Below are 24,425 nucleotides of genomic sequence, written 5' to 3' on the forward strand. Positions count from 1 at the left end.
TCTGGAGAAGGAACCATTTTCACCTGTCCTGTCAATCTAGCTCTCTCTGCTAAAGCCCAAAAGGGCACAGGCTGGCTCACAAAGGAGAGCAGGTAAAAGCACCCTGTGCTTCTTGGACAGCAGCCTTCCGTAAGCACAGGTAGAAACAGACAAGGTGGAGGCTATCTCAGAATTTGATCCCACCGAATGAACCACATACCAAATAAAAAGATCCTACACAGCTCTGACTTTATGGAGGAAGGTTTCCAATGTATTGCTCTATGATGAGGGGATCAACAACTGGAATGCTAGGAAGCAACACGTGGTTGGATTAATTAGAACCATGCTCAGGAATACTAACCTGACTAGTTCACTCTTCTGACCTGTTATTCCCAGGAGTATTTACCTTCAGGTTGATAGTCAGCAAACCAAATATACTTACATTTGCCGGGATCCTAAGGAGCCACCAAAGACAATCATTTTATCATCTATCACACAGGAGGAATGGCCAGCCATGGGAGGTGGCCCATGGGTTGTCACAATGCAGTTCCACCTAATATAAAAAGACAGAAAGAAGCCAAGAAGTCAGCACCACCTGGTCGTATGTGTTTCAGGTGGCAGCAGTAAGTCAGTATCCACTTGACGTGACGATTCTATCACCTTCAGTAGAGCTACTGGTAGGACAATAAATGGAGGATGGCAGAAGGTACTTATGCCCTTCTTATAAACCTACTAAAGCTATATTCACTTTCAAGTTCTCAGTGTGTATGGCTTAGGGGTAGAGCGGAGAGAGGACCAGGGAAGCCACCGTGGCTCTTCGCTGCTCCAGGCTAGCGTGCTAAAGGAGCATCACCTGTACTTCCTTCTACAGTCCCGATCAGCTGCAGCTACTGAGAGCCCTGTACTAAGTAGTCTGTTCCAAGAACAAAGGAAAAAGAGTCAGGAGTCAGTCTTGGGCAGAAGGAACAATGAATCATCTGAATCCACAGCACACCTGGGGAATTAGCAGCCAGAACTATTCTCCAACTGGCACATTCATTTCTCTAGGAAGAGGAATAAATCTCTTCCACTTTTTCTCTTGGGAATAAAGGTTCATAGCTTTAGTTTCTTTTTCTTTCAAAAAATTTTTAACCTTTTCTCTGAACTTAACAACAACAACAAAAATGTTTTAAAAACGTAAGCTCTATCAGCCTGAACTCACGACTTGGAGATCAAGAGTCACGTGCTCTTACCGATTGAGCCAGCCGGACACCCCTTAGCTTTAGGTTTTCAGGGGGTCCTGTAAACTCTCTGAAACTGTCAGCAAAATCTATGAATATGTAAATTTTTTTCCTGGAAAAGAGTCCATAGCTTTTACCAAATTCTCAAAGAGATTCCTGGTCACAGAAAAGATTCATTTATTCATATATGTATGTATATATAAATATATGTGTGTGTGTGTGTATATATATATATATATATATATATTTTTTTTTTTTTTTTTAAATTTATTTGGAGAGTGAGCACAAGCAGCAGAGGGGCAGAAGGAGAAAGAGAATCCTAAACAGGCTCCATGCCCAGTGAGGAACTCAGAGTGGAGCCCAAGGAGGGGCTTGATCTCAAGATGGCAAGATCATGACTTGAGCTGAAATCAAGAGTCAGACGCTTAACTGACGGAGCCACCCAGGCACCCCAGGAATCCATTTATCTAAAATCTTTTATTCCAGATTGGAAGAATCTTATCTTTGTGGCTTACCAGTTTTTAGAGGGAGAGTAAGTATGTATTTCATCAAAGAATCTCTCTGGTTGGTGTAGGGGATAAGGGCTTGGCCGCGTCCAGCCACCAAACAGCACCAGCAGGTCCTTGTACACGACCAGAGTTGCCCCAGCTTTAGGGGAAGGATAGGACCCTAGGAAAGTCAATAACACCATCGTCAGGATTCAGGGTCTCACAAGCGGTAGGGAGGTTGTCTATATATGACCATTCCCTGGAAGAGTCACAAAAGGGGAACCAATACCATAAAACATAAGGGAAAGGCGGAGACAAAACTGGTTTGCAGGTCTGACAGAAAACCATCACCAATTTATACATTTTTTTTTTGTATGGTTGACACACAATGTTACAACATAGTGATTCCACAAGTTTATACACTATGCTAAGTTCAACACAAGTGTAGCTACCATCAATAGCTACATCGACTATTACAATATCACTATCAATTTATACGTCTTTTATAATTAAAACAGAGAAACCTGAATTAGAGGAAAGTTACTTAGTTTGCTTACCTGAAATGAGGGATGAGAGTACCTATCTCATAAGGCTGTTTTGAGTATTAAATAATACATCTGAAGCACACAGCACAGTGCCTGGCACCTAGTAGGTGCTCAATAAATGTTGACTCTCCTGCCCATCCCTTTAATAAGCTTAATAGACATAACAAAGGAAAGAAAATAACAGCTCAAGGAGTATATATACAGGCTAGTTCCTGGATGCAACTTAAAAAATAAAATAACTGCTGTTACCCAACACAGGTAAAAAAGGAGGCACGCAGTTCTCATTTGTTAGCATAGTGGCCTCTAGGCCTCTAACTGTGGGCTTCACTAGCACAAATGGGGGCGAAATTTCAGGCACAGTATGAAGACATTCCAGTGAAGAGGTAGGCCGCGGTACCAAGAGTGGCTATGAAGGCCTCCAGGCTGGATCTGTGAGCTTTGCTGACCAAATTTTGGAACAACAGAAATGTGGCTTATGCTAGAAAACCTTACAGATAACAAATGTCACACAGGAGCATGATTTTTCAGAGCCCTTTCTGCATTTATGTAACAACTGCTAGTTCTCCCAACCTCTTACTCTGCATGCCAGAGTGAGTTTGCTTTAGTTTGCTTAAGACCAAAGAAATTTGTCTCAATACATATGTAAATATGTACACATGTACCCAGGTGTCAGTAAATACTAATATTCAAGAAGAAAAATTTGTTAAAGCTGCAGGGTCCCTTAAAAAAGACAAAAATCATCAGCAGAAGGAATCCCAACAGTGTATTAACCTCATGGCAGCGGAGGTGCTCCCATTCTGGGAGACAGAGGTGCCTTCCCCTTCAGCAAAGGGTTTTTGGGGACACGGTGTTGATGACAACGTCTCAAGGCTGAAAAAGCGGAGTAAGTGATGGTCTTCTTGGGATCCAACTTAAGAGTAACTTACCATGTAATGAGAAGGTACCAATTCTCAGAATATGGAGTGGGCATCTCAGAGTACGATGTGGCATCAGCTATTCTGAATACTTTCCTAATAGAACAGACACCAATCCAGACAGGATCTGACCACAGAAATGAGTCTTCTCTAGGAATGATTCTCCTGTCAATCAGCAGCACAGACTGAGGTCATACTGGCTGAGGTATTGCATGAGTTCGCTCTTGCTACCCTCCTACCCCCCAGGTATCATGACTAAGGGGCTACTGTCCTTCAAAGAGTCTTGTGATTTCTGGGGTAAACTTTTTGCCTTCCCAGAAGGAAGCCTCCTAGACCAATGAGAAAACCTAATACAACGGTCTAGTTAAAATGTTAGTATTATCCCCAAATTATTTAATTTGTAAAATATCAAACAAAGCTTCAAGTTCTTACCCTTACCTTGGAACTCGTAAATACTATGAAAAAGTTGGGAAAAGCTTAAAAAACTTACCAGACTAAAATCTGGGTTTGGATTTGAAATACTGGAAATCCTGGCTTTTAAAATCAAGTGTATAAAATAAAGCAGCACCATTTGCAATGAAATGGATGGAGCTAGAGAGTATGATGCTAAGCAAAATAAGTCAGTAAGAGAATGACAAATAAAGAAGATATGTACACACACACACACACACACACACACACACACACACACACACACACACACTGGAATAGTACCTGGTGATCAAAATGAATGAAATCTTGCCATTTGCAACAACGTGGATGGAACCAGAGTGTATTATTTGCTAAGCGAAATAAGTCAGAGAAAGCAAGTGTCATATGATTTCACTCATATGCAGAATTTAAGAAACACAGCAGATGAACACAGAGGAAGGGAAGGAAAAATAAGATAAAAACAGAGAAAGAGGCAAACCTTAAGAGAGTCAAATACAGAGAACAAACTGAGGGTTGCTGGGGGGAATGGGCTAAATGGGTGATGGGTATTAAGGATGAGTACTGGGTGTTCTATGTAAGTGATGAGTATTGGGATGAGTACTGGCTGTTCTATGTAAGTGATGAATCACTGGGTTCTAGTCCTGAAACCAATACTACACTGTATGTTAACTAACTTGGATTTAAAAACAAAACAAACGAACAAACAAAAAAAAAGGTAATCAACAGGAGAAAAAAAAAAGACCAAACAAACAAACAAATGAGCAAAAGGAAAAAGAGAAACCAACCAACAGACTCCTCGTAGCTGTAGAGAACACACTGATGGCACCAGAGGGAAGGTGGGCAGGGGCACGGGTTAAATAGGTGAGAGGGGATTAAGGAGCACACTTGTGATGAGCAGAGGGTACTGTATGGAAATGCTGAATCACTATATTATGCACCTGAAACTAATACTACATACACTGTATGTTAACTAACCGGAAATTAAACAAAAGCTTAAAAGAATAAAATGAGGCAGCAGACCCAGGGTTCCCAAAACAGCAAAACATGGAAACCATCAGGGGCACCTGGCTGGCTCCATCGGCGGAGCACGTGGACTACTGATCTCAGGGTTGTAAGGTGAAGTCCCGTGTTGGGCCTAGAGCTTACTTTAAAAAAATTAATTAATTAAGTTAAAAGACACGGAAACAACCAAACAGAATTTATTTTATTTCTTGAGAGAGAGAAAGCAGGGGAGAGGGAGAGAAGGAGAGAGAATCTCAGGCAGGCACCATGGCCAGCAAGGAGTCCAACACAGGGCTTGATACCACAACCCTGGGATCATGACCTGAGCTGAAATCAAGAGTCGGATGCTCAACTGACTGAGCCAGCCAGGCGCCCCCAAACAGAACTTTTCATTGAACACTTGTATCAAATTTATATCAAAAAATTTTAAGTGCATATACTTTCAATCAGTATTGAAAGCATATACTTCAATCAGTAATTCCATTTCTAAGGATTAATCTAATGATAGCTGGGCAAAATGAAAAAAGAAATAGATACAAAGATGCTCATTTAAAGTGTTAAAGTAGACCAAGAAATATCCATATAAAAAAACAGTATGTGGTAATTAAAAATCATGCGGCTCTGGGGGCACCCGGGTGGCTCAGGTCATGATCCAACGATGTGTGAGTTTGAGCCCTGCATCAGGTTCTCTGCTGTCAGCACGGAGCCAGCTTCAGCTCCTGTCTCCCTCTCTTTCTGTACCTCCCCTGCTCGCACTCTCTCAAAAATAAATAAACCTTAAAAAAAATTCGGTGGCTCTTTATTTGTCTTAGAACAATCAACGCCCATGCTTTATTAGGTGGAAACTGAAAGTAGCAAGTGACAGTGTGTCTGTTTTAGGGGCTATGGGGATGGTAGGAATGGATGGGTAACTTGACTTTTTCCTACTTTTTTTAAAAGTTTGTTTATTTATTTTGAGAAAACACACGCACACAGGAGAGAGCGAGAGAGCAAGCAGGAAGGACAGAGAGAGAAAGAGAATCCCAAGCAGGCTGTCAGCGGACCCATTATGAATCGTGAGACCACGACCTGAGCGGAAATCAAGAGTCAGAGGCTTAACTGACTGAGCCACCCAGGTGCCCCAGGGACTTGATTGTTAAGAGAAATTGCAATTACAACTAATGATAATGACTAATATTTATTAAGCATGTATCATATGCTAGGCACCTAAGTGCTTTGCATGTATAAGCTAGTTTAATTCTTCCCCCAAACTCCTAGTTTTATTCCCATTTTACAGATGAGAATACAGAGGCACAGCTCGTATAAATAGTTTACCCAAGGTCATAGAACTAATAAGTGGTGAAGCCAGGATTCTGATCCGTTTAGTCTGGATTTAAAACTCATTCTTAGCCATCGTATTAAACTGCTCTTCATGCATATGGAGACATTCCTTCTGAGTAGATGCCATAAACAAGTCAGATACCGTAAAAGGTGGGAGTGTTTCAAAGCTGAAAAAGCACTTTCCTAAGTCTTAATTAATTAGGTAGGCCACAGAGACAGAGTAGATGAGAGTTGAGTAAATTGAACAGAAGGCTACTCTTAGGACCTCCTTTTCTCCACAAGGCTCCGGGTCACACCCTACCTCTATTACAGGACCCTTTATTTGTCCTCGGGACTTTCCAAGGAAAGGTAAACTGGGGCCGGTGACAATGACAACTCAATCCTTATGGATTATCTTAGGTAAGGACTTTCCAAAGTGATTTCACACAAATATCTTGAGCTTTGCGAAAGCCAAAATCCTTCCCTCTACTTCCTATCCCAAGGAGTGGGAGAACTCCCTCATCCAGTATTTCCAAGGCCTGTTTCATGTCACAAATACACACTTTAATTTCAGCACCTTAACATTTTGAGCCAACTAAAGTAGGGTCACACTTAAAGTTAATTAACTGTGTTCCTCCACCTAAATTTGAAAGTGGGAAAAAATTACCATAAGAAAACAAATGAAGCAGCAGGGGAGGGCAGGCAGAGAATTCAACATACAACCTCTATATAAAATTGTTCACCAAGGAGAGGTCAAAGATACTGGTGTATCAAATTTTCTGCGACCCCAATTATGCATATAATGTTTGCATTTGTTGCAAATTGAATACTTTTAAATTCTTGTTACTTTACTATTTTTTTTGTTTTTTTAATGTTTATTTATTTTTGAGAGAGGGACAGAGAGAGACAGAGCGTGAGAGGCAGAGGGGCAGAGAGAGAAGGAGTCACAGAATCCGAAGCAGGCTCCAGGCTCCGAGCTGTCAGCACAGAGCCCGACGCAGGGCTTGAACTCACGAGCTGTGAGAACATGACTTGAGCCAAAGTTGGACGCTCAACCGACTGAGCCACCCAGGCGCCCCAAATTCTTGTTACTTAAAAATCAACAGTGTGAAGCCTCTCTAAAAAGTCCCTAATTTTATCATTTCTTTTTTTTTTTTTTAACGTTCATTTATTTTTGAGGGGCGGGGGGGGAGGGAGGGAGGGAGAGAATGTGAGCCAGGGAGGGGCAGAGAGACAGGAAGAGAGAATCCCAAGCAGGCTCCATGCTGTCAGCACAGAGCCCGATGAAGGGCTCAAACTCATGAGCTGTGAGATCATGACCTGAGCCGAAGTCAGATGCTGAACTAACTGAGCCACCCAGGTGCCCCAATAAATTTTTATTAACACACACCTGCCCACCACACCACAGACTGATTCACTGGGAATCTGGTCTGGTAGAAGGTACTCTGACACTTGCAGACCCTCCACAGTTAAAAGGCCCATCATCATCACGGTGACATATGATGAAATAAATCCCCTGCCCTCAAGAAAACTTATACATGAAAGTTTTATACTCATTAGGACGTTTCTTGGCCTACCTTCAACATAATGAGGCTACTGAGCCTCCAGACAGACTCTAAAATCGTTGTATCACAGAAGTAGAGGAAGAAAGGGTGTCACTCCCATGCAGGTTCTCATTGAGCACCACGGGACCAAATGTGCCCACCAGCAAACTTGGAGGGACATGTTACTTGGGCCTGTTCCCCCAGAGCCGACGGTTAGCCTCATAGGCTTCATTCCCCAAACATACCAAAGGTCTCCTAATCACACAGCAGACATGATCAATGGACATCTCTGAATGAGGCACGAGCCAGAAAGGCAGCTGTGAGAAACTGGATAATCAGAGAGGCACCCTATACACAGAACTAATATTCCCTAAAATTGCTCATTAGTTCAGATGTTTCCCAAGGTTCCTATGAAATCAGGAAATCTCACATGCGGAAGACAGTGGTAGAATTACAAGGCATTCTTGTTTACTTTTGCAAAGATGGTAAAATGGTGAAGCAATTCCAAATTCTGGTTTGGTTTCTTTGCCACTTTCCCACAACTGGAGTTTCTACTCACACAGAACCAAGGGCTAGAAGAGCAGCTCTACTGCGGGTACAAGACAAAACAAGGACTGGTTTTAATTAGGGATGCCTATATTTTATGCATGACTAAAAAGTTATTTCTACATCTCTATACCATGATCAGTCTTTGTTAATATTATTGAGATGTTATTACAATGGTCTAAACAACAGCCACCATTCCCCTGGAACGTTAGTTCTCAAACTCCAGCTTCTGCTAATAGGCGGAGGACTTGTTACAATGCAGACTGTGGGCCTCACTCTGCGCTCCCCGTTTAGTGGGTACAGGGTGGGGGCCTAGAACTTACATTTTTAACAAAGCTTCCAGGTGATGCTTGTGTTTGGGGACCAGACTTAGAGAACCATGTTGTAGAGTTAAACCATCGTTGAGTGAGCCTTTAAATAGTGCTCCAAAATGACATTAACATGGACCATATGCAGAATTTTTTCTAAGCATACTCAGTATGTGACTACATGGAACCCTTCATTATGGTGAACAGAGTAAGGACAAGGGTCCAAGGTGGGCTTCCCTTGACAAATGCTTTGCTCATGGGGGTGCTGAAAAGAACACTCACATTTTCAGTATACAAATATTCTCCAGTCGTTCTCGTCTCTATGTCACTGAAGTTACACTTTGCAAAATAAATAAAAGGAAAAAAAACACGTTCTGTCTACTGGCTTTCAGGCAAATCACTTTAAGACCTACTCATAGCGACATAGGTGAGCTGCTAATAGTTCTCCATGACTCTGAAAACAGAAGATTTAAGACTAGGAATTGGGGACTTCCGGGAGGTAAAGTCTGAAAACAACTATGAGCATGAAAAATTTAACCATGGGATTCATGAGCATACTGATAAATCCAGAAGAGAAGTCCTAGGCAAAATCTTTACTTTGCTCATGGAATTCCAGAATGTTGTACCATGTGGTTCTTTTTTAAATTATTTAATTATTATTTTTTATTTGAGACAGAGAGAGAGCATGCACGCGCACGCGTGTGCGCACAAGTGGGGGAGAGGGGCAGAGGGAGAGAGAACCCTAAACAGGCTCCATGCTCAGTGCAGAACCCTACACATGGCTCACTCCCACGAACATGAAATCATGCCCTGTGTTGGGCTCTGTGCTGACAGTGCAGAGCCTGCTTGGGATTCTCTCTGCCCCTCCCCTGCTCTCTCTTCCAAAAATAGAATGTTTTGTTTTGCAGATTTTTAAAAAATGTTTACTTATTTTTCAGAGAGAGCAAGCAAGCACATGCATGCGCGGGGGAGGGACAGAGAGAGGGAGAGAGACAAAGAATCCCAAGTAGGTTCCGCGCTGTAAGCATAGAGCCGGAATCAAGGGCTTGAACTCACGAACCACGAGATCATGACCTAAGCCTAAACCAAGAAAGAGTCAGACACTTAACTGACTGAGCCACTCTGAACTGGTTCTTATCTGGCAATCAAAAAGTTTTCCCTAGGATGCTTTCAAATCTTTTACAGTAACGATGCCAAATGGGACATTCAAGAGTAACTGTTGAGGTTTCAGGTCACAGTCCCACCTCATTCTAGCCACTCTTCGCAAACACTCGCTTCCTCAGGGTAGCTCCAAAGAAGCTCCATCTGCAGGACGGAACTGGCCTCAAGGGCAAAGCAAGACCAGACAGACCAGACTGACCAACAACCATATGGCCCAGTTTCTTTTGTGTGGCTACTTCTTCTCTGTGGTAGCCAGGAGCCTTGAGCTGGTGTGTGCACAGTGGGTAGGGGAGATGCATTTTGCTGACAGAATCCAAGCTGGGTCTTGGGAAGCCGACCAAGCCTTTGGCTTGATAGAGCTGTCATTATGGTAGTGTGTGAAGTAACTGACCTTGATAGCAAGAGTTCAGAGGTCAGGAAAAGAATAATTTGGAAAGGCATTTCCCAGAACACCATATTAGCATCTGAATTAGAAAACCTAGAGGGCAGGAGAGGACAGGCTGGCATCGATAACTTAGGAGGGGAGAAATTCCTTAAAGAAAAACTACTGGAGTTATAATTTAACTGCTTATATCTCCAAACTGTTGGTTTTATAGGTAATAATACTCTGTCACGGAAACAAGAAAAGCCATGTTTCACGGTTTTATTATTTGAGGAATGGAGAGACAAAAGGAAAACTGAGAAGAACATTTTACAATCCCTGAGTGTAAAGTCCATCTTGGGCTGTAAACACCTAGAAGACTAACTGTTCAAAATGTTCTCCAGGAAAGACCACAGGGGTTCTGTCTGCAACGCAATCAGTCTCTCCCCGATAATGAAAACATTTCCAATTTACCATCAATGTGGCCAATAGTAACTACAAGAAGTCTTTGCATTTACAGAGATGCCCTCAGAAGATACAAGTATATGGAGCTTATTTGACAGAAACAAAGTAGGAAACAAATACAAAGTTGCTCTTTGGTAAAGTCTCTACAGAATCCCTATGCTGCTTTCCAGAACTTGGTTCTAGTCAAGTGTGCTATTTAAACTCAGTCTAAAATAGAGACTTCAGTTACTCACAAAGAACATGGTACTAAATTCTTCTGCACAGGCATGGCCTTCTTTGGGACCTCTGCCAGCACATCCCTTCCCACACTAGGCTAAAGAGCCTCCTGGAGGGGGAAGGGTACTGTATCAACCCCAATCCCAGAATTTAGCACATTGTGTTGAAATTATCCATTTAGACTCTCCCAGTAAGATTATACTATCCTAAAGGACAGGAACTGTTTCTTATGAAAATGCTGAACTAAACCCAATCCTGGAAACCAAATGGTTATAGATTCCTCATGAGGTGGGATAAGAAGTGGCTCAGCAGGGCTCAGCAAACTCAGCAGGGCTGAGGGCAAACACTTTTCTGGGTGTCTCCCTTACACTGCCTTTTTTTTTTTCCTTTTCCTATTTTATTCTTCAGTTGTAACATGGCCAGAAAGTTACTGATTGATATCAAAACAACTCACTAATATTAAGACAAAAGCTTGTCTGGATCTTGGGCTTCAGGGCATACATTTTCATTATTATAATTATACCTACATCTTTAAAAACATCGCTCCTTAGGTCATCCAAAGCAAGATGAACATCCAAAACAAGAGGAACTTTTGTAATGGGCATGAGAAAAGTTTAGATCCTGTATGACTGCATATACCACAGGCGTTAAAAAAAAAAAAAAAAAGAAATTCCATATTGGCATTGTTTTCACTTCTAAATAAACCCATGAGAAAGGCCACTTGATGAATAGGGCAGTACTTATCAGCTAAAAATTAACAGCATGAAAACCAATAATAGTTCCTTGTTACCATTTCAAGTGGTCTTTTGATCCAATTTCTCCTGGAAGAGAGGAGGTCCACAGTCAGTTTAATCAGATAACTTGTTAATTGCAGTTCTAATGGGGGTTGGAGAGCGGGTACTCTTTGAAGTGGCTCTGTTTAGAAGTAAAAACAATGTTGCCAGTCATAAAGTTTCTGGCCTGGTGTCAAAACAGGGAAATCCTAGTCAGGCAGGAGAGAGCCAGACTGAAATATGGTATAATCTATATATTCTCTCCCCTGGAAGACTGAGGTTTTACCCAGACTTGTGCTATGCACATTTTCCCACTCTTCTCTCCAGTAGGAGATAATGTATACCCACCTCAGAAAAGTATGTATTCTGGAAAAATCCCAGCATCTGAACTTTATAAACAAACAGGAAGAGTTCCTTCCTTTCCTAGGGGAACCCCAAGGCTCTGCTCTCATTCACCTGTCCTGAGACCACCACAGACCCAGGTTGTTCTAGGACTGCAAATGGCTAGAGGAGACAAGGAGAAATCACCAGCTCATATAGATTAACTAGGAACGGGTCCAGGGATCGGGAAGGAGCTAATATAGTAACATATTGCAAAGAACTGAAAGTAGTTGCCTAAGTAACATCCTATGCCTTCTTCACAGAGATTAGTACATGGAAGTGCTGAGCGCTGGGTGCCTTCCTTCTATGAAAACAGAAAAATATTTAGGATACTTCATAGGCGTTTTAATCAAAAGCACATCATCTTAATACAAACATGTAATTGGCCTTAAAAATAAACTGTAACAAATTGTGAACAGAATCCAAATTCATTAGTTTGCTACTTTTCTCTTCATGAATCAGATTTCCTTTAACAATCTATCCATCCATACAGAAGTCCTGGATCGATACAGTTTATAACTTACTTTAAACACCTCCGTCTACTCTCTTGCATCACCAGTTAATTTTCTTCCTAGTGCATTAGATTTTCTTTGTATTGACTGATTTGTTTATGGGCTGTCTTCCCCCCAAACAGACCTGCGTCTTGTTCACTCCTATATCTGCCCCAGCTTGGACAGCACCGGGCATAAACATTCAATAAATAAAGGCATGGAAATGAATAAACAAAGGGATGAAGGCAATCCCTTTTCAAGCTTTGGGAACTTGAGGATAACTTCTGACCACTCTCCACTCCCTAGCTAGTACTTCTGTATATATACAAACTGAACTTGATCAGATTCTACATCTCCCTCCATCTGAATACTGTATTGCATGTAATCTGAACAAAAACTATGAAAGGTAGATATCACCATCTCTATTCTAAAGGTGAGGCAAATGAGATGTTACATAACCTGTTTACGGTCACCGGTTACTAAGCAACAGAGATCTGATGCAAACCTGTGTTTGCCTGGCACAAAAACCAAGCTCTTAATGTTATTACTAACCAGTCTCCTTCCTTCTCACAACACATTCCTCCCATCATTTTAGGTAGGGAGGCCCTAATTATGAGCAGTACCTTTAATTATTAGCCAAGCAGTCTTTCCTCCCCCAAATCTCTATAATACTTAGTTAGATCATCAGATCTTTCTACTTAGAGCAGGATTAAGTGAATAGAGAACTCTCTGGGATACTCACTGTATCTAGAATATGTCTTTTTTTTTTTTTTAAGGTTTTTAAAAAGTAATCTCTACACTCATTGTGGGGCTCAAACTTACAACCCCAAGATCAAGACTTGCATGCCCTACTGACCGAGCCAGCTAGGCGCCCCTAGAATATTTCTTAAAGTTGACATGGTAGGTCTTAAGTAAGAACTGAGTGATATGTCCACAAACAAACTCACATAAGAATGTTGACTGCAACTATATTCAAAGCAGAAATAACCCAAGTATTCATCAACATTAGAATAGGCTAAAAAAAAAAAAGTAGTATATTCACATTACGGAACAGTCACAGCAACGAAAAGGAATAAACCCCTGATAAATGTAACCGCACAGATGAATCTCAAACAGACCAAGATGAATCTCAAGTCTCCTAGAAGTCAGAAGGTGGTTACCTCGGTGGGGAGTGGTATTGACATGAAAGGGCATGAGGGAACTTTCTGAGGTGACAAGCATTTTGTTTCTTGATCTGGGTGATAATCACATGGGTGTATACACAGTTTAAAAAGTCTGAGTTGTGCAGAGAGCAAATCTAAGTTAAGATTTGTTCATTTTACTGTATGTAAAGTATGTTTTAATAAAGTATTAAGAAAGAAAGACTAGCTAATGTCAGAGCTGATAGAATGAAGTGAACTGTAAATCATGTTTATACCACCGTCACATGGCATCAGCCCCTCCTTTTACCAGGAAACAGAAAGACTAATCCACTGCCAGAAAATTCATTACGGGAGGTCTTTGAGAACATATTCCTTCCATAAAACACAACCACGCCGTAACTCATATATGTAAATAAAACAGCAAGAAACAACTTAAGATTGGGCAATGAATTTCAGAAACATTACTAAATGGGAAAGAAGGCAAAAAAGGAACACAGCATAAAAGCCGACAAATCAAATATAAAATAGCCCATAATCACTCCTAGAGAGAACTATGGAACAGAGGAAATTATCAGGCACACTGTTGTTTGAAAAAGTAGAATTAATTAAAGCAGTATTTCAAGAGTTCATTTCCCAAAAAGGAGATGAGAGGTAGCTTCTAAGTTTTGAAAAGTTAAAGTAGTCTCTAAGAACCTAAGTTGATATTTCAAATTAATAAATGACCAATCACAATTCTCACCCACCTAGAAGACCAACCACCCTGCAGATTCTTTACAAAATCTCCTCAAGGTCACAAGAACTGAAAAACTTGAAAAACCAGCCCAATCCTGACTGTACAGAGAATAAAGAGCCAAATAATAAGCACTAGGGCATGAGCTGGTGCAAGGCACTGCCGAGTCTTTCTAGAAACCAATAGTGTCATGGGGAAGGAGTCAGAAATGACTCTAGCATAGTATCTTTTGTGTTCCCCCACATAAGATTAGCCTTCTGCAATTTCACTCAGGACACAAAATAAAATTAAGAAATCTGAATAGCACTGGAGATAGGGATAAAGCATCATACAAAATGAAGTCTACTGTGCTCATAAAACACCAAGTGCTATTGGTGGGGGGTGGTTATGTGGATGGATACCTGAGAAAAACAAACACTAGATGGTCTGAGAGTCTCACTGCACAGGAAATGCAACCAAAAACTGCCTGTCAAGAGGGTAGGCAGACAGGATAACAGTGCAGGTATGGAGGCTCACAATTCTAAGGAACGTCACTGCTTATGCTCAGTGACACTCAGACTTCTATCTAAAATAAGAAAAGGCAGGGGTGTCCAGGTGGCTCAGTTGATTAAGCGTCCAACTTTGGCTCAGGTCATGATCTCATAGTTTGTGGGTTTGAGCCCCACGTTTGGCTCTGTGCTTGACAGTGTGGAGCCAGCTTGGGATTCTCTCTCCCTTTTTCTCTGCCTGTCCCCTGCTCTCTCTCTCTCTCTCTCTCAAAATAAATAAATAAACTTAAATTAAAAAAATAAATTAAAAAAATAAATAAAATAAAATATAAGAAAATGTTTATAGAGTTTTAAGAAAGGACAGAAAAACTCATGAGCTGGACCAAGTAAATAAAAGTGAAAGGATGCAGAATTTTCAACATGGACAGATTTTAATACATTTTGGCAATCAAGATATTAAATAATCAAGAAAAGATCCAGGGGCGCCTGGGTGGCTCAGTTAGTGGAGTATCCGACTTCAGCTCAGGTCATGATCTCATGGTTGTGAGTCTGGGCCCCACATTGGGCCCTCTGCTGTCAGCACAGAGCCTCTGTCCCCCTCTTTCAAAAATAAACATTAAAAAATTTTTTTAAAAAGGGGCACCTGGGAAGCTCAGTTGGTTAAGTGTCCGACTTTGGCTCAGGTCATGATCTCGCAGTTCATGAGTTCAAGCCCCATACTGGGCTCTGTGCTGAGCCTAGAGCCTAGAGCCTATAGCATGCTTTGCATTCTGTGTCTCCCTCTCTCTGTCTTTTCCCTGCTCATACTCTTTCTCTCCCTCTAAAAAATAAATAAACATTTTTTAAAAATTAAAAAACAAACAAAGATCCATAGGTAAAATTAGTTGGGCCTTCTCATTCATAAAGAAAGTATTAAAACAGTGAGGTCAATGATCAGTTTTTAGCACAGAGAACAGAAGAAGCTTGGATTGTATTTGAAAGTCCTCTTGTTAAATATGGTCCAATATTTACCAGTTGATAGGCATCTACCTCTCTCTCATCTCCACAGAACTGGCATTCTCAGAACATAATGGTAACTTTTAAAAATGTATAAAGTGTTTAGATTCAAAACAACACTACAAAGCAGAATCTAACGCCTTTGAACACACTAATAAGTTATTTAAAAAAATTCCACATCCAGCTATTTCAATGTCAATACTGACACCTGGGACCTAAGCCAAGGGAAGGACTGGGTGATCTTTTCCAGAACACACTCTCTTGGTTAGCTGTTCTGGGTATACCTGGTGCCAGGTATCAGTCCCACACTCCCTTCTTTGTTTTGACATTTCCTGAACATGTTACCACAGGCTCAGGAAAGGCTAAACTTTTCTACCAGACACAGGACAGCAAAGCTTCATCAATGGATCCAAGAGCCCTGTGTGCACCATTTTTCAGATATCATTTACAGAGTAAGAGAAACAATAACACTCTGGGCAGTTATTTCTGGGCAGTTCCAGAACTTTCCAGCTTTAAGGATATTCTGGCCTTCCCACAGACATCTGATATGACCAATATTCTTTCTTTTTCTTGCCCAACTCCAAAAGTAAACTAGCTTTTCTGCTAGATTACTCAGTGATTTTGGAAGATGTGATTATTTGTTTAGGAAACAGTCTTAATGAAAACAAAATTATTTCCAATAGAGCTTTTGACTCTGCACGGCTGGAAAAATCTTGATGTGTTAGGTCAAAAAAAAAAGATGTCTTCAGCATTCTGCTCCCCGCCAAAAGAAATTTGAAAAGGCAAATCATATTGATATTTGAAAATTCTCTAAGCTGTGAAAAGGTTTCCTCAAATGACATATACCCTTCTGCTCATTATCCTTTTCTGACTCTGATGACAGACATAACGGCCAGAGTGCTTAGTTTTTCCCCAAATTCAATAGAATATCAAGGACCACGGGCAACTACAAATAAAGGGAATCAAAGGAAAAGAAAGAAAAGCAAACTAGGAAAAAGAATTTTCAAGGAAGGGCAAAAAAAAAAATTTTTTTTTTATAGTAGAGAGATCTAATAAACACTATCTCAGCCAGGTGATCAAGGTTAAGATCAATGGTAAAAAAATCATGTTCATAGTATGTACCCTCAACAGGATGTGATAAGGACATTTTACCACTGTGGTGTTCCTCCCCAAAACCTGTAACTCTAATCTAACCATAAGAGAAACATCAGACAAACTCAAAACGAAGGACAGTCCACAAAATACCTGACAGTACTTCTCAAAACTGTCAAGATCATCAAACTAGGGAAGTCTGAGAAACTATCACAGCCAAGAGGAATCTAAGGAGACACAAAGACTAAATGTAATGTATCTTGGATGGGATCTTGGAACAGAAAAAATGTATTAAACAAACAAAAGAAAAAGAACTGGGGAGCCTGGGTGGCTCAGTTGGTTGGGCGTCTGACTTCAGCTCAGATCATGATCTCACAGTCCGTGGGTTCAAGCCCCGCGTCAGGCTCTGTGCTGACAGCTCAGAGCCTGGAGCCTGCTTCAAATTCTGCCTCCCTTTCTCTCTGCCCCTCCCCTGCTCATACTCTGTCTCTCTCTCTCTCTCTCTCTCTCTCTCTCTCTCTCAAAAAAAAGAATAAAGTACAGACTTTAGTTAATAATAATGTATCAGTACTGGATCATTAATTGTCATAAATGTACTACACTAATGCAAGCTGTTAACAATAGGGAAAACTAGGTGTGGGGCATATGGGAACTCTGTTCTATTCTAAAATAAGTCTATTTAAAAAGTTTTTTAAAACGTGAAAGAAATTATAGAAAAATAAAACTACTCACAGCATGGCAGAGGAGAAAGAACACAGACTTTAGAGACAAAATCTTGGGTTTCAATCACTGCTCCATCATTTATTGGCTGTGTGATCTTAGGTAAATTACTAGGTGATTTTCTGAGCTTCAGTTTCCTCATCTGTAAAATGGGGATAATAGCAGTGCCAACCTAACTGGGTTGGTTTGAAGGTTAGATAGTTTGTTTGAAGAATCTGAGACAACCAACACCCCACCCCTAAAACGCTTTCAAGGGTGTCAGCCATACACATTTCCTCAGACAGCAGGCCACTCCTGACTAAGCAGAGTAAAAGGTAGCTGTTTCTACAAAGAAGCAGTTAAGAGAACACCGAGCAGTCATCCTTCTTCCTTAACAACAGTTTAGGAGTCTAGCTTTGAGCATTACACACTCACCTAACAGACCACGATAACAAAGTGAAGTCACAGATTGTGCAGTAAGAAAAGCCAAAAGATTCTGGAGGGATCCAGGATTTCCAAATTTAGCTAGGGATATTTTCTCTTTTTTAAAAATGGAGATCCACCACTCTATTCCCAACCTCCTGAGATTAGGTGAGGCTGGTATGAGGCAGAGGAATCTATTTTTTTTAGTAAGCTTCTTCCCAGGTTACTTGGACAAAAGTGACTTTTGTCAACCTGTGACTTTTAGGAACAGTGATCTTGTCTCTGCCTCTTTCACAGAGAAGAAACCGAGGCCCAACGAATACAGAAGTGATCAAGGATTAAGTTCAGAGGCAAGTGGCTCTGGAGTGGCAAGGGTAGCCTGGTTGTGTATCTCTGTCCCTGAGTGTTTTCTAAAACAAAGGGTCTGAGCCATAAGCCATCACTTGGAATTTCATGTGTGATTGATAGGGTAGAAACTGAAAAGCAAAAAAATGTATTGGACAATAAGATTCTACAGGGAGAATGTAGTGGGAAAATCAACTGTGCTCTAGGACTCGTTAACAGAGAAGACAAGTTGAGTCTTAAATCCTTATCTAACATTTATCAACTCTCCTACCTGTGGAAAATTCTAAAACTGAAATTTGTTCCCCTTTTGTAAATGGGTGTGGGCTAATCCTGAAGTTCTGAAAACCAGAACACTCCAATTTTAAGTGCAAAAATGTGTACTTGAACATCTCTACTTTGATTTAAAGTAACCAAAAAAGGCCGTGACTTATAATGTTATTATACATTAAACAGATGCCACGATTAGCTTCCGTCTGACTAGAGGGTATTTTAGAAACAGTGTTTAAAAATTAGTCTTTTGAAGGACCTGTCCCAAGAGCTGTGCGTTTGCTGGGGAATCAGCACAGGCTGATTAAGAATTAAGGTGTTCCCCTAGCACAACTCCAGAAGGCGGAAGATTCAACTTCCTAGAACACCTGGCAAAGACTACAATGTAGACAATCGTACATTCATAATCACCGCCAGGATGTTCAATGGCCTGTTCTGCTCCCCCTCGGTTATTTTATCTAAGCGATAAAGCAATCAGAACTTCTACCGGTTCCCACGTCTACCCATCCGCCAGCGTCTGTAATCACATACTCCTTCCTGCTCCTTGGGATAAATGGTCAGTGCTCTCGTCCGTGGCCAGCCCTCTCCCTTTCTTACCCCTCGAGGACAAGCTCTAACAATCCTTCCTCTCTATCCACATCAAGTCTTCCCTCTAGATCATTCCCAGCAGCATGAATATGCTATAAAATCTGCCATCTTAAAAAAACAAACCTCTCAAATCTACATTCCCCTCCACTCAGTGCTTGGTTCCTCTGCTCTCTTTTACAGCAAAACTCTTCAAAAACGGCAATGCACTGTTTATACTTCCTGTCTTCAACTCCTCTCTTCCCACTGTCTTGAAACCATTCCAAATACACTTTCGTCCTTATCACTCATTGAAAATAAAATACTCTTCACTCAACCTAAGGACAATTCTAAGTCCTCAAATGACTTGACCTCTTCCTTGAGTAGGACCTGGCTGATTATTTCCTCCCCTCCCAGAAACACTTTCAAGTCTGGTGGCTTCTAAGATGCCTCATTCTCCTGTCTTCCCCCACCCACCTCCACAGATATGCCTCTTCTAGTTTTTTTGCTGTTTCTCCCTCTCTCCCTGATCCCCAAACAAAGCTATGTCCCAGACTTACCTTCTTCTATCTTCACTCACTTCCCTGGTCATCTCACCCAGGGAATCCATGATGCTAATCACTCCCATATGGCTGTCTAGACAACTGTCTCAGGCGTGCAGGTCTCTCTGGAACTCCAGACACAACTCCACCTGGATGTCCCAATGTGTGTTTCAAATGTAATGTGTTTCAAACTGAATTTCTCATCTCTCCTGAACTTTGCCGACCTTGACCACCCACAGCCTTTCTTACCCATCTCAGTTAATGGCAACACTATTCCTTCAAATGCCCAGGCTAAAAATCCTTAGGACTGCCCTTGACTCTTCTCTCTTATCACACTCCACATCCACATCATGGGCAAATCCCACTGGCCCCATTCAATCCATCCAGTTGTTAACTTTCTGCTAACACCCTAACCCAAGTCACCATTTCTTGTCTAGATTATTGCTACCACTTCTTAGCTGGTCTCCTCACTCTTACACTTGTCTTCTTATACACTCTTCTCAGAAACCTAAATGGCCAGTCATTGCACTCAAAAAATGTGAAAAAGTCCCCACGACAGCCTGAAAGTCTTATGTGTATGACACATTTCCGTCCATTATTTGTCCAACCCCCTTTCCTAGAACATTCTCCTTTGTTCACTCTCATTCCTCATTACCCCTTGACTGTCCCAAGCACACTCCCACCTCCAGACCTTTGCACTGGTTATTCTCAGTTTGGAATGTTCTTTTACTTAGCTATCCCTTGGTTCACTTCTGTACCCAATCAAGTCTTTGTTCTAATGCTACCTTCTCCATGAGGTCTACCCTTATGGACCTAGTTATAACTCCCACCTGACCCTCCTTACCATGCTATAATTTTGCTTCAGTAGCAGTAACCATCTTCTAACATTCTATATTATGTTATTTGGCATTTTAAATATGTCTTCCCTCATTTGGATTTGATCTCCATCAAGAGCGGGATTTGTGTCTGTTTTATTCACTCATGTGTCCCCAGCATCTAAAACAATGCCAGGCACAGAGTAGGAAATCCATAAGTATTTGCTGCAAGAACAAATGAAGGATGAGAGTAGAATTAACGGAACAAAAGGAAGGACTGTGCTGTCGTTTACGGGATGTCAAGCACTCTACTTTAAACATCAAACTCTCATAACAACTAATTACATGATACCACCACTGAAATGTGTAAAGAAATAAAAAAATTAAACTTCTTCCAAATATTTATTGTCCATTTTAGGGAACGGGCCCTCTATCTACCCAGCTGTCAAACTGAAGCATAAGTCAGCCTTGACCGGCCCTCTGACCCTCCCACAGCCAATCCATCAAGAAGTCCTGCTGATTTTATCAGAATTTCAGCTCAAATTCTTCCGTTTCCCTTTACCTCTCCTCCTAGGACTCTAGTCCGAGTCATTACATCCCCTCACCCATACCATGTGAGGGCCTAGCTCTTCTCTCGGCTTTGTCTTCTTGCCTTCTTCAATCCACTTCCTGAGTAGCAGCAAAAGTGTTCTTTAAAATGTAAATTGGATCATATTCCTCTGCTTAAAATCTCAAAATCTCTCAGATGCTGGAGCGTGAACGAGTCAGCTCCTGTTTACATCTCAGCTCCACCTGGGCCACTCTGCTCCTTGCTCAGCATACTATGTCTGTCCACCAAGGTCCACTTTCGGGTCCTCTTACGTGTGCTATTCTTTGCTGCCCCAGGGCCTCTGCATATGCTGGCCTCGCCCTTTCCACTCTTCATCCTTCAAATCTCAGCAAAAAAAAAAAAAAGTTGCCTTCTGTTTAAAGTAGCTCTCCCCCTCTTATTCTGGCTCATTCCTTGTTTTCTCCATACTTTGTAATAATTTGCTTGCTTGTTTTTGTTTCTCCCCCATTACAGGATACGATATACACTTCATGAGGGGAGGGGCTACAAGACAGCTGTAAAAGGAAGCAGGGGGCACCTCACTGGAAACATCTGAGAAGTACTAGCTATAGGTAGGTCTGGCTCAGCTGGAAGAGTTCTCATTCTAACACTTGTCACCACCACACTCCCTCTAGATGGAGTGCTTCTATCACTGCAAAAGGAACTAACAACCGGGATTCAGAGGCAAGCCGCATTAATTCCCATGGTTATGGACTGAACTGTGTCCTCTCAAAATTCATATGTTGAAGCCCCAACCCCAATGTGAGGGCCTTTGGGAATAGGACCTTTGGGAGATTAATGAGATTTAGATGAAGTCACAAAGTTGAGGCCTTTTATAAAGGGACTGGTGCTCTTATAAGAAGAGGACGAGACACCAGAACTCTGTCTCTGCCAGATGAGGAGAGAGCAAGAGGGCAGCTGTCTCCAAGACCAGAAGACAACCCTCACCGGCACCCTGATCTCAGTCTCCTAGCCTTCAGAACTGTGAGAAATCAAGTTCTGTTGCTGAAGCCCCTAGTCTGCGGTATTTTGCTGCGGCAGCCTGAGCTGGCTAGGACACCACCCCACGTGGCAGGGCTCCTGTCTCATGCCTAGGGGCAGCCGATAAACAAGGAAAAAGACACCTGATGCAGAAGCACCCTCCAGAAAGACTCTCCACTCCAAATGAAACTGCCCCACTGCTTGTCTGCTACTCCTCTCCACACGGCTACGCTTTCAAAGACTGAACCCTGTTGAGGTTACGGCTTTAAATACCCTCTGCTTACAAATATAAGTGAGGGGACTCCACAGCTGACACCCTCCCCTCAGTCACTTTCCAACCTGCCCATCTCCGTGCGCCAGAACGGGTGAGTCAGGCACACCAAGGCGTATCAACAACGGGGTGCTGTTCAGAAAGACTCACTGATGTTTCAGTGAGGAAGTCATTTTGGCTGGGACTCATGACAGCACACAGAAGCATGTCCTCAGGCAATCTTCCCATGGGATTTCTGCCCGAAGGAGAATCTCACAGGCTTCTTTATTAAAAACTAGTGCTTGTTTGTTTAAAAAAGGAGACATTTCAAAAAACTGTCTTCCCCCCTTGAAAACCAGGCTCTAATTGTAGATTACAGTGAAGTGGCAAGCAGATTCTTTGAGACACTTTGTTAGAAAATTGAACCTTCAGGAGCTTCTATGTTTTACAAAAGGAAACAGTCTACCATTGTATTTTTAAAGTCAGTTATTTCTCTGATACTTCTACCTTGAGGATCTCAAAACAGAGTCTTAGTGGTTTAAAAACAAAAAAAAGTCCCACGTCTACCTTACAGAGGGAAATTAGGGAAATAAGCCAGTAGGTAGCAGTATGCTATGAAGGTCCCACAGTCCAGGGCTCCACTTCTAGAAGGAAGATCAACCCCCAGGCCAAAGTATCAGAAGCAAAGAGCTTGGTTACACAATAGAGAAGGGGCAGTATTGGCGTTTTGTAACTGGAATAGCCAAAACTGCTCTGGAACGGGACCTGGACACCAAGTACAGTGGCAACAGGATGCTGAAGCTGAAGAAATCTTGGACATTTTAGATCTGTGATTCCAAATATTAATCAGTATTGCTCTAAGTGCAAGTGGGGACAGGGGGCTAGAAAAGGAAACTCTCCAAAGCACACAATTCTAAGGGCCCTAAAATAGCAGTAACTTCCAAAATTTTTAAGATTAACACTTGGTCTTCTTTCTAATGATTTTAATAAAGAATTTCATCTGTACAAAACCCAGCCCCACCTGTGAGTACCTGTTGTCAGTAGGCTTCTGCTTCCTAGATTTCTCTATTGCAGGGGAACAGGAGCTTACAGCTTTGGGGAAGCAAATTATAGTTTCTTCTCTTAAAAAGGTTTTAAGCCCCTGGCTTAGACAATCATAGCAGTCATTCCAGAAAAAAAGAAAAGCATAAACTAGCCATTTGAAAACAGAATCATCTCATCGATTACTACTCTCCGTATTTGTCCCAGAGAGATGCAGTCATCTGTTCACTGACAATGCAGACTTGGCTATTATGGCAGGAGATGAAACTCAGGTCTCTTCACTCTTAGCCTAGGCTCTTTCTACTATACCAAGTCACTTCCCATGTAGTTATCAAACTAGTAAATCAAGACCTAAATGAGTAAGGAATCTGCCCAAGAAAACCTGAGTCTCCTTAGTCCTAGAGTGAATTCCAATCTTGAAAAGCCACATGAATGTCTGGGAAAAGCTTGTCAACAAATCTAATAGAGTACTCTATGCTCAGAGGACTCTTATTTCTCCAGCACACCAGCCCCTTCGGTCTTACGGCTGTGCCTTTTCAAACTGTCCTGCCTCAAGAGTGCAAAAACAAATCCCCGAAAGGTTAAATCAAAAAGGAGAAAATAATCAGGCTCCTGGGTGGCTCCTTTGGTTAAGTGTCTGACTTCGGCTCGTCATGATCTGATGGTTCATGAGTTCAAGCCCCGCGTCGGGCTCTGTGCTGACAGCTCGGAGCCTGGAGCCTGCTTTGGATTCTGTGTCTCCCTCTCTCTCTGCCCCTCCCCCACTCGTGCTCTGTCTCTCAAAAATGAATAAATATTTAAAACAAAAATTTTTTTAAAAGAAAATAATCTAGTTTCTTTCTGCCAGAATTTCGGCATAGTGGGACTATGCAGGAATGTATCTACTGGAGAATCTTCCCACGTTCCTGAGTCGTTAAGAGTAACCAGCAGAGGCATGTTCCATACACTCCCCAAATGTCTGAGCCGGCAACAACAAAAGATATTCAGAGATCTCAGCCCTGGAACAACAGCTTCTGTCAGTGAACTACCGTTCTCACGATGCTGTGTTTCTGCTTACTTCAACTTCATACCAATAGGCACATCACACCAGTGCGAGGACTTGAGAAAACCACACAAATGAATTCACACAGTAGTACAATTCTGGCAGGGCACCAATACTAGTAATAAAGTATAATTTTTTTTAATTCAAAGACCTTATACAAACACATTACTTTTAGCATTTACACAGATTTGACCTGGGACCCTAGTACCAGAGACCAACACCAACACAGATCAGATAGAATGTCCATGCAAAGGGAGTTACCTGGTAAGAAGGCAAACATCAGCACTTTGGCTC

General features: G+C 41.7%; 1 protein-coding gene across 2 annotated transcripts in view; it reads right to left on the reverse strand.

Moving 5' to 3' along the window:
• Positions 1–24,425, reverse strand: part of FBXO42 (F-box protein 42) — a 92,323-nt gene that overhangs the window by 8,253 nt on the left and 59,645 nt on the right. The window contains exons 1-3 of one of the 2 annotated variants that reach the window (XM_027060309.2): positions 17,306–24,415; positions 1,715–1,868; positions 422–532 (exon numbers count right to left, since the gene is read on the reverse strand). In XM_027060309.2, the coding sequence (XP_026916110.1) occupies positions 422–532; positions 1,715–1,868; positions 17,306–17,435 (395 nt within the window). In that variant the 5' untranslated portion in view covers positions 17,436–24,415. Of the gene's footprint in view, positions 1–421; positions 533–1,714; positions 1,869–17,305; positions 24,416–24,425 lie in introns of those variants that run through there. The other variant, XM_027060308.2, reaches the window with a different exon arrangement.

Source organism: Acinonyx jubatus, chromosome C1, assembly GCF_027475565.1.
Source record: "Acinonyx jubatus isolate Ajub_Pintada_27869175 chromosome C1, VMU_Ajub_asm_v1.0, whole genome shotgun sequence".
Lineage (NCBI taxonomy): Eukaryota > Metazoa > Chordata > Mammalia > Carnivora > Felidae > Acinonyx > Acinonyx jubatus.